The following is a 10,295-nucleotide window of genomic DNA, read 5'->3' on the forward strand; positions in this document are numbered from 1 at the left end:
AATTTTTGGAGATTCCAGATTAGGAGATATGGATATGGCGACACATATTTATATATCTATGATATTTTATCAAATTGAAATAAAATAATATAAAACTAAAAAACCATATTGCTCTCTCATTCAGCAAAGTGTATAAACAGTTGTCTTTAAAATATGAAAGCAGTTATAAATATTATCAGCAAGTGTTATACAAGAAATCATAAAGGTATTTTTGGAGATTCCAGTCTATATAGATAAATTCCGTCACCGAGATAGACACGTAAGAGATATGGCAAGACATATCTAATGTTAATGCAAATACACACCTTTCACTCGATTGCATAATTACAGGGTATTAGAACAAGGGCGATAAAATGCTGATAAAAGCGAAATAACTGCGATATGATGAAGTATTTCCGAGGAAATAGAAAACGTTGATAAATTGAGCAATCACTATCTCTTTCTGTAACACTGACTGATGATGATGCTGCACCAACTGTTGCAACTATTGTTGTTCTGAGCTTGCTGCTGGGCGACCATAAAAATTGGCGAGGAATGTAAACAGACAACTGTAAATGTTGGCAATGCGTGAAGAATAAATTTAAGTTTCAATAAATCATACGACGTGACTGTCCAAGGGAGAGGAACTGTAATAAATCTCACGGGGATTTAAAGAGTTCGCTTGATGTTATCACTATTTAAGCTGTGTAGTGTTGTGGATACAAAAAACAAAAAAAAAAAACATGAAAAAAATTACGATAGTTGTGACTTTACTTCCAACAGCTTCTGTTTGCAATTACACACAAAAAAAACAAGATGTTAAAAATCGAGATGCGACACGGCGAAGATGAAATACTCTAGGGTGGAAATTCCATAGTTAAGTTGAATGAATTATGAATAGTAGAATTTATATAGAATTATAATATATAGTTGTTTGATCTGACGCAAGTTGCGTGCAGCTGCAGCTAGTTTTATCAAATTCGTTGACATGATGGAAACTTTAAGGAAGCTGTAATAATTTAGACAAGCTCTTGGCAAGGGTATTGTCTACCTAAAATGGGGCGTGGCACGGAAGCAGTAGCATCCAACTACTAAACTGGGACTAAACAACAACAACGACAACATCATTAGCAGCAAGAGCAGCAGCAACAGCAATAGCATCATATCATCAGGGCCTATTTGCACAATCTTATCAGATAGGGTTTAAAATGGGGAGATCACCATAAAACTAATTGCTACTGTCAGCGGACAAAGTCGGGCGGATGCCGTGTGACGATATGATGGGAAAATGAGTCGACAATCACTTACCGTCGAACGTTCGAGCTGCTAAGATGACGGCGACGACAGGAGCAACAACACGGCCAGCGAAATCCAAATCCAAATCCTATAAGCTGGTGCCTCCCGATGGCGGCTGGGGAATACTCGTCTGCATCGGCATGGCGTTTCCATTTGTGAGCCATACCCTCTCTCTCTCTCTCTCAATACTTGTATATCACATCAAATGACAGCAGCTTTCATTTATAACTCCTCACATAGATCAGCGGCCTCTCGTCACTGCCTTCGTTCGGTCTCGTCTTCGGTGACTTCCTCAAGAGCATCGGCGCCGAAACGAGCTCCATTGCGATCATCACAAGCACATTCTTCTGTGCCATGAGCTTTGCTGGCCTCTTTTCCGGTTCGCTCTTTCGCAAATATGGCATGCGTCGCATGGGACTCGTGGGCGGTGGTCTCTATTGTCTGGGCACAGCTTTGCAGGTGTTTGCCACCTCGACGTTGGATCTGCTCTTAACGTTCAGCCTGTTGCAGGGCGTCGGTTTTGGTCTCATTGTGCCCACCTGCTATACGACATTTAACAATTACTTTGTGCTCAATCGTGTCATGTGGATGGGTTTCGCCCAGACCTTAATCGGCCTTGGAGCGATGGCCTATCCCATTGCCATGCAGAAGCTGCTTGAATGGTATGGCTTTCGTGGTTGCCTCTTGGTACTAACCGGCATCAATGCACACGCTGTGCTGGGCATGCTGCTCATGCAGCCCGTCGAATGGCACATGAAACGCGTTCCCCTGGATGAGGAGGAGTTGCAGCTGCAGCAGCAGCAGCCGAGCACTCCATCACAGCCAGTCGTTGTCCATGTGCAGCCAGAGACACCACTAAAGCCAATACCAGAGCTGGAGTTTGCCACTGAGTCGGAGGTCCGCGATTCGCTGCCTGTTTCGCACTTGAGTTCGCGCCGCGTCTCCTCGCATGCCGAGGAGCATGCTCTGCAAATACTGCGCAGTCGCGCCTCGAGCATCACGAGTCTGGGTAACTGGACGGGCTCCATGGTGGTGTCGGACGCATCGCCACAAATGATGCACAGCCTGCAGGCATCGCGTCGTCAATCGGTGATCAGCGGATCACCAGTGGGTGAACAGGAGGCCGCCGCGCCTCCGGCGGAGGTCATCACGAAGAAGAGTCTCTGTGGCACCATTGTGGACTTTCTTGATCTGACGCTGCTCAAACAGCCCGTCTATGTGAACATTGTGCTTGGCATCACCTTTGCCCTCTACTCGGACATCACTTTCTTCACCATGCAGCCGACATATCTGTTTGAACTTGGTTACACGAAGGTAAGTCAGTGCGATCTATAGATAAACAACTTGACATTAGCATTCGAAATGATCGTGTAATCACATAAACTTACTACGCTCAAATCATTCCGACTCCAATAGGTAAATTATGATATTGCTGTGGTGATGATAAAATTATTATGATTATTGTAACAAATCTTAATAATTGTAATCCTAATTTAGAATAGAACTATTTTATTTACATTAATGATCATTATTTGAATTTTATTTTATTCAACCAACATTTTTTGAATATCATTGGAATCAATTAATACAATTAACGTGTTGTAAATATTGAACACATGGAACTTCCATCGCCATTTTGTTTGTTGTTTGAAACATATAACTGTCTCCTTCGTTCACACTTGTGCTCGCATGTGCCCATCCTGTTCTTGTAATTTCTTAGTCTTATTTTAGTCTCACAAATGCAACTCATATTTAATGAAAATTACATAAATATTTGAAAATGTAAATGTTACTGGCAAATAATTGTATTCATCGAGCAAATTTACTAATATCATTACATTATAAGTTTAATTAACACGTTAATTAACACATAATCAATTTATTTATTTACATAACACACATTCATTCGCAACTACCAGCTGTATAATAAAAAAATATATCCAGTCCAATAATTACGAATAAATGTATGTATGTATGCATACACACATGAATGTTTAACAGCACTTTTATAAATTTCGCACACGCATGCGCACATTTTCCTCCATTTTGAAAGTGTAAACATGTGGTGTAGAATCACATACATATGTATGTACATATACCTACATACATATATACATGATTACATACTAATGTATGTACATACATATACAAATATGTACATACAAACAAGTACATACATACATACATTAATCACGTGCTTGAAATTGCAATAAAATTTGTATTGGAAGACGCACATACATATACATAAATATGAAAATACAAATGCGACATACAGTGGTTCACAGCTTATTTCAACCACCACCAACCGACAACTTTGAGTTAGTGTACTGGCCAAACTAAAAGAGGTATTAACTTTATTTAAACGCAAGATTTTAGTTTAATGTTTTAATATACAAGATACTTTTTCATTTATCCTCTAATTTTTTGTTTACTATATAAAATTATTGAAAAACAAAAAAATGCCAAAAAAAAGTACCACAGCTTATTTCAACCAGCAACTTTGCAGCTGTGCGAAGATCAGTTTCCTAGGAAAATAACTGGTCTTTATGGATCTATTGCTTTGTGTATAGTATTTTCAATACATAGAAGTTCGATTTTCGACATTTTAAGCTTTAGATCTCGAAATACACGCGTATTTTACAAAATGGGTCCGTGAACCACAATTGAGAAGGAAAATGACGTCATAGCTCCTTTAAAGAATGGATTTTCCCGTCCAAAAATTTATGAATTGCTGCATCTGAGTGTTTCAACTGTGCAAATAATCATTTCATTGTTTTTTCGGGAATGTATAGTGCATGAGAAGGGCAAAATGTACCCAATGCATTTTTTAATGAGACCGACGCGTGTTATATTGTCCGGAAAATCGGGAAAATCCAAAATTTTCGCCACCAAAATTGGCCAGTGTTATTGAGGAGGAATTGAGTAAGGCGTGCCACCCAGAATCAATTCGAGAATACTGCGGAAAGTAACTTTAATGACAGTATAAGGCGCAAGAAACCGTTTATAAGGCGCGCGAATCAAAAGGCTCCTTTGAAATTTGTCAAGGAGCATGTGGGAAAGGATAAAACTTTTGAACTTAATCATATTTGTGGACGAGTCCAAAATCAACATTTTCGGCTTGGTTGAGCTCCATATGTCGGTCAGAATCCAAATTCCGGGCTTCAAAAGATAAATTTAAAGCCTACAGTCACGCATTACGGTGGTAGCGTCGTGGTTTGGGCCTGTATGTCCACAGCCGTAGTCGGAAAACTCAATTTTATTGACGCGACCATTGACTAGACTCAATACCTAGAGGTACTGAATGTCAATTTGATCCAAAGTGCAGATAAACTGGGCATTAAGGATGATTTCCGCTTCTACCAAGACAATGACCCTAGGCATAAGGCAGGAATTGGCCAAGATTGGCTAATGTGCAACTGTCGTCATGTCATGAAACCATCAGCTCAGTAACCTGACATAAATGTTGTAAAAAAATTTTTGGGCCATTTTGGACCAGAACATCGGAAAAAGGCCAATTTCCAACAAATCTAACCTTAAAACGGCTTTAGTGGAAAAATGGGACAAAATTAGGCCCTATATCACAAAAAAATTGGTGGAATCTATTCCAAACTGTCTGGAAGGAGCTAATAACCAAGAAGGAGGTCATACGAAATTCTAAATACACAGTTTAACATATTTATATTTAGTTATTTTCAGCTGGTTGAAATAAGCTGTGGTACTTTTTTTTGGCATTTTTTTGTTTTTCAATAATTTTATATAGTAAACAAAAAATTAGAGGATAAATGAAAAAGTATCTTGTATATTAAAACATTAAACTAAAATCTTGCGTTTAAATAAAGTTAATACCTCTTTTAGTTTGGCCAGTACACTAACTCAAAGTTGTCGGTTGGTGGTGGTTGAAATAAGCTGTGAACCACTGTATTGCTTTGAATACATACAAGATGCTACATTTGTATTTTCAAATTGACATCCGATTTTCAGTTTTATGGAAATGATCACAAACTAAACTTTTCAGGTTTTTATTCGTTAATACAACACATTTAGTAATTTTCAATTATTTAATTCCAGTAATTAAATAAGAGCTTGACAATAACTTTTTTACATTCTCAAACTGCACAACGTTTGTCCCGATTGCACGCATGCGCTTTTAACTGTATTCGCAAAACGTGTTGCGTCATATTTTATTTCGCTGTTCACTTACCTTTTATTATATTATTATATTATTAACTTTTCCAATTTTTAAGTTGTCACTTAATTGTTCGCTTTGTTTTTTAATAATATCCAAACACTTGCAGCATTTTTGACGATTGCCAATTTAAATACAGACAGAGGATGAACTTCACGGTCCAGAAATGAAAATCAAATGACAGAATTTGTTAGACTGTTGCATGCCATTTTGTTTTTACTTTGGCACTATAATTGTCCCACTTGCACGCATGCGCATAGAGATGCTATCAATATGAAAGAATCGACTATACGATACATTTGCATTTGCTTTTGCACTGATATTCGCAAACCCTTTTGCACGATTACTCCATTTTGTTTGAGCTTTTACGTTTTTTCTTTTCAGGTTGATACCGCAAAAATAATTGCAATAGGCGCTTCAGCCGATTTGCTTTCCCGAATATTTTTGGCAGTTACTGCGATTTTTATACAGGTGCCGGCACGTTACATTTACTTGGGTGGTGCACTTTTTACCGTCTTTGCTCGTTTCGGTATACATAGCGATTTACATACACACGCAGTGTAACATTTCACTAATACATACATACACTTATTGCATGCAGCTTTCGATGGAATCACTGACTTCATGGGAATGGCCTGCGTCACGGCGGTTCTGGGCTTTTTACGTACTTGGATTCACGTCCCTTTACCTTTGGTCTTCGCGGACTATTTGCCCAAGGAACGGTATTCACGCTAATTTCAATTAATGTTAACTCAATATTCACACGGTTTCCGATTTTGTTTTGCAGATTTGCAAGCGGTTACGGTTTATTTATGTTCACTCATGGCAATGGAATGTTTCTTATAGGCCCAATAGTTGGTTACATACGCGATCGCACTCAGGATTACATTTTGGTATTTCACATATTAAACGTATTTATGGCGCTTTGTGCTTTTCCTTGGGTCATTGAAGTTCTAATCATCAAGTTCCGCCGACGCAGTAAACTTGCCCGCAATAATGTTGGCGAGCAGAGCAATGGGAACAACACATTGGCGCATTAAATGTAATCATTTATATTAAATGCTCAATAAGCATATTTTGAGATGTTTATAATGCCGCATGCACACATTTATTAAAATTTAGTCCAAATAATGTAAAAATAACGTGTGATTTTTATTGTTCTAGAAAAACTTAAAAACTTCCCGCAATAAAGATGGTAGCCCGTTACTTAAATTTGTCTTTCGAATTGCACTATTTTAAGTCGCAAAATATACCAACTTTGTAAATACTAGCCGTTTGTATACCTTGCAAAAACCAAGAACATGGGAATAAATGAAAATAAGGATTGTTGCATGTTAAAATTCTTGTAAATGTCGAATTTTGCAGTATTTTCGTGCCATAAGCCAAAAGCATAATATAATAAGCGACTGCCTCATAATTATTATCGATATCATAGAAATATCAAGCCAGCCAGGTAGGGCTATATAAGAACATGAAAATATTGAATTAAGTAAATGTACGCCTTAAAATGATTGATTTGCATTCTAATCAAGTCACTTAAATTATGTTAAAAAGGTGAAATAAAATAGGTCAAAATATTTTCAAAACATATGAGTATAACAGTCAGCATTTGTATGGCTGCATGCGAAACAGCTGTTCGTACAACTGCATAGTATGGTCACACTAGTAGTACACACACATCATATTTGTTTTGCTTGTTTCTTTTGTGCCCCACATACTTTTGCTGTACCCCAATCCCCACAACTGCTACAACTACTATAGAAAAAGGGAAGTGAAATGGTATTGCAACAAATTAAAATGCTGTTGCTGGGCATCATAACGCTCTGCCGGCGTGCCCTCTGCTGTTTCTCACGTCGCCGCAAGCTCAGCCACGCCGGCAACGATCAGCTGCAAGCGGTGATGGTTGGCAACGACTTTGCGACCAACTCCTCCTCCCCCAACAACAACAGCAGCGGCATCAGTGCCACGACAAACGCAACTGGAGGGCGGGAACGCGACTGGAATTCATGGGATGACAGTCCGCGCACCGTCGAAGAGCACATTGAACAGTATCGCCAGCGCATGGCGCAGCCGCCAACGCCGCCTAAAGAGGAGCCAGAGCCAGATTTCTTTAGCGTAAGTTTGCATATTGAGTATTTGATTGCTCCTTTTTGGTTACACCCCATTCATTGTTGTAGGAGCTAACGCCGGACATTAAGCCACAGCTAAAGTATTATCTGGGCGATGCAGCATCGGCGACGACTACGACGTCGCCAACAGACTTCTCAAGACTGAAGGCAGACGACATGGTGCCCATAAGTGCAAATGTAAGTAGAGCATACGATCATCATCTCGGCAACCGTCTGCATTGCTGCTCTCTTCCAGGCTGATCTCGAAGATTGGGTGGATGACAATGCGGGCGGCTGGGAGGAGCTGGACACTTCGCAGACCAAGCACATTATACGTGAAAAGCGTCGTGAGATGCGCCACCAGCGACATCAGGCACATGGACAGGGAACAGCGACGGCCAAGACGCCGCAGCCAAGCATTGGGGCGCAACGGATCAGCGATGTGCAGAGAATGGCGTAGTTAAGAAATGGCAAAAACGCAATCGTAATTTGAATTGAAATCCAAATCCATCTCTATATTCATTCCAATGCGTTTACACTTTGTAATTAATTCCTTTAAGATTGGCGCTAAACATCTTCTAGTTGACAATTGGCCCCTTAGTTTAATGACCCCCGCCTGCGTTTCCCTCCACTTCCACTTCCTCTTCCTATTACTATTCCTCTCCCCAAGACACACAACACAACGCAAGATTTGTGCAAAAGTGGTTGGCCTCAATAAAGTGGGCAGCCAAAAAGATTACATTTAAACGTGTTGCCTTTCACTCGCACTTCCTCCAGCCAGACGTTTCCTGACGTGCTGCGGTTTTTGCCTTTGCTTAGCTTTTGGCTTGCTCCATTGCCCAATCCCCAGACACGCCACGCATCAATGGACCCAACTGACTGCCATAAATAATGCCCTCCAATCGCATCTGAGCATTAGATCGCATAATGCTGCTGCTGCTGCTGCTGATCGGTGCCGTTGTCGGCTACGATGGCAGTGTCAACTACTGGCAGGCCTTTGCTCCCGGCAAGCTGCTCCAGCGCCTGGACGCACTCACGCTCGATGATGACGCCGCTGCCTTGACGTCCACGCCATCGTCATCGTTATCAAGCTCCCCACTTGTGGTCGCTGCGCAGCCGAAGCTGGATGAGGCAGCAGTTGATGATGATGATGATGTGGAGGTGGAGGTGGAGGGTGAGGATGAGGAGGCAACTGAGCTTGATGACAATGTGGATGATGACATAGAAGCGCACGATGTCGACAGCACAGAGGGATTGTCTGGAGAGGATTACGAGCGCAACTACGAGCAATTTGTGCGTCAATACTTTGATCGCGTCGCGCAGGACGATGATAATGATGATGACGGCGACGGCGACGGTGACGGCGACGAGGATCATGTTGAGGAGCACGACGCGACGCTGGATGACAGCATCGAAACACAAGCGGAGGCCAGCAATGTGCAGCGACAGCAGAAGCCCAAGGAGAAGTGCCGGCGTGTGCGGCGCCAGGATCAATTGTGCACCATTTGCCGCGAACCGCGCAACAATGAAGTCTCGGAGACGTGCAGCTACTCGCACGAGGCGCAACCGGAGCAGTATGCCTACGGCAGTGGCAGCCAGTATAAACGATATCGCGACAAGCAGCCCGTGGAGAAGCGTCACACGACGATTGTCCAGCCAGCAGACACCGGCAACAGCAGCAGCAGTCTCTGTGTGCGTCGCCTGCTAGGCAAGAGCATCTGCTACGAGTGCAAGGACAGCGGTGGCAAGCGCATGAATCGCTGCTACGATGCGGCCAGCAGCAAGAAGCGCACCAGCAGCAAGCCGCGTGGTCGCCAATCGGAGCAGGAGCAGCGCATCTACAAGCGCACCATCAGCTACAGCTACAGCCAGGACGAACAGCATCCCGATCCCATCATCCGATCGAGCATAACTCCGCCGATCCCCGTTGTCACTGCGTCGCCGTCACCGTTGCCAGCTCCAGTTGGACGCAGACTCACCAAGCTGCTGCGACGACGCACTCCAATCCTTCCGTGAATCGCTGAGCAGTGAAAGATGTCCTTGCAAGCTTTTTGTTTTTTTTTTTTTGGTTTAGCTCTAACTTAAGTTTAGCTAAGTGCTTGAATTCCTTTATCGACAACTTTCTTATTGCTTATTTCGAAATAAAAGATATCAATAAGAATCATCTTAATTTTCTTGCTGTCAAAATAGCCTTTAAAAAGTTGATCTATTCCCTAATCTAAACACGTACTACATATATATAATTAGTATTCCATTATTCTTCACAGAATTTCGTATTTTCACATGCATACTTGCATTTTATATATATTATTATTAGGAACTATCTTATTGTTTATCTCAAAATAAAATGTCCAAAGTGTAAGCTATGAAAACATAAATTTTGAGTTTATAAAGATTTACAAAATAATAAGAGCATATATATTTCTTTCTTGTACATAACAATATCTTAATCATTATTAAATAAAATATTTCTTCAATTGTATTAAAGATATTTCTTCGTTCCCTGCTCTCTAGTCATGTGCACTTTGTTCCCCAAAATCTTTATGATTGTTTCTATGCGATGGAATCGCTTTTATTCTCAGTCCACGTGAGTAAACCTTATCAGTGAGATTGCAAGCGATTTCAAATCATATAATAAAATTAATAAAAAAATATATATACGCGAATTCAGTGAATTCTCGCTAAGGGAAAAATGTTAGCAAATAAAATCTTTGGTAAATATTAGA

At 40.9% G+C, this 10,295-nt stretch overlaps 3 protein-coding genes across 3 annotated transcripts; all 3 read left to right on the forward strand.

The window, feature by feature from the left end:
- The first annotated feature begins 1,272 nt into the window (after window positions 1-1,272).
- Window positions 1,273-6,746, forward strand: LOC133848624 (monocarboxylate transporter 7). The gene is made up of 5 exons (XM_062284260.1): window positions 1,273-1,430; window positions 1,516-2,589; window positions 5,846-5,990; window positions 6,063-6,183; window positions 6,249-6,746. The coding sequence occupies exons 1-5, from the start codon at window positions 1,311-1,313 to the stop codon at window positions 6,499-6,501; spliced, it is 1,713 nt and encodes a 570-aa protein (XP_062140244.1). The 5' UTR covers window positions 1,273-1,310; the 3' UTR covers window positions 6,502-6,746.
- A 390-nt stretch (window positions 6,747-7,136) lies between these two features.
- Window positions 7,137-8,308, forward strand: LOC133849412 (receptor-binding cancer antigen expressed on SiSo cells). Its single transcript, XM_062285471.1, has 3 exons — window positions 7,137-7,576; window positions 7,639-7,767; window positions 7,826-8,308. Exons 1-3 carry the CDS (start codon window positions 7,238-7,240, stop codon window positions 8,027-8,029), a joined length of 672 nt encoding a protein of 223 aa, XP_062141455.1. The 5' UTR covers window positions 7,137-7,237; the 3' UTR covers window positions 8,030-8,308.
- A 145-nt stretch (window positions 8,309-8,453) lies between these two features.
- Window positions 8,454-9,805, forward strand: LOC133849411 (transcription initiation factor TFIID subunit 11). Its single transcript, XM_062285470.1, has one exon. The coding sequence runs from the start codon at window positions 8,497-8,499 to the stop codon at window positions 9,583-9,585; it is 1,089 nt and encodes a 362-aa protein (XP_062141454.1). The 5' UTR covers window positions 8,454-8,496; the 3' UTR covers window positions 9,586-9,805.
- The last annotated feature ends 490 nt before the right edge of the window (window positions 9,806-10,295 follow it).

This window comes from Drosophila sulfurigaster, chromosome X (genome assembly GCF_023558435.1).
Source record: "Drosophila sulfurigaster albostrigata strain 15112-1811.04 chromosome X, ASM2355843v2, whole genome shotgun sequence".
Lineage (NCBI taxonomy): Eukaryota > Metazoa > Arthropoda > Insecta > Diptera > Drosophilidae > Drosophila > Drosophila sulfurigaster.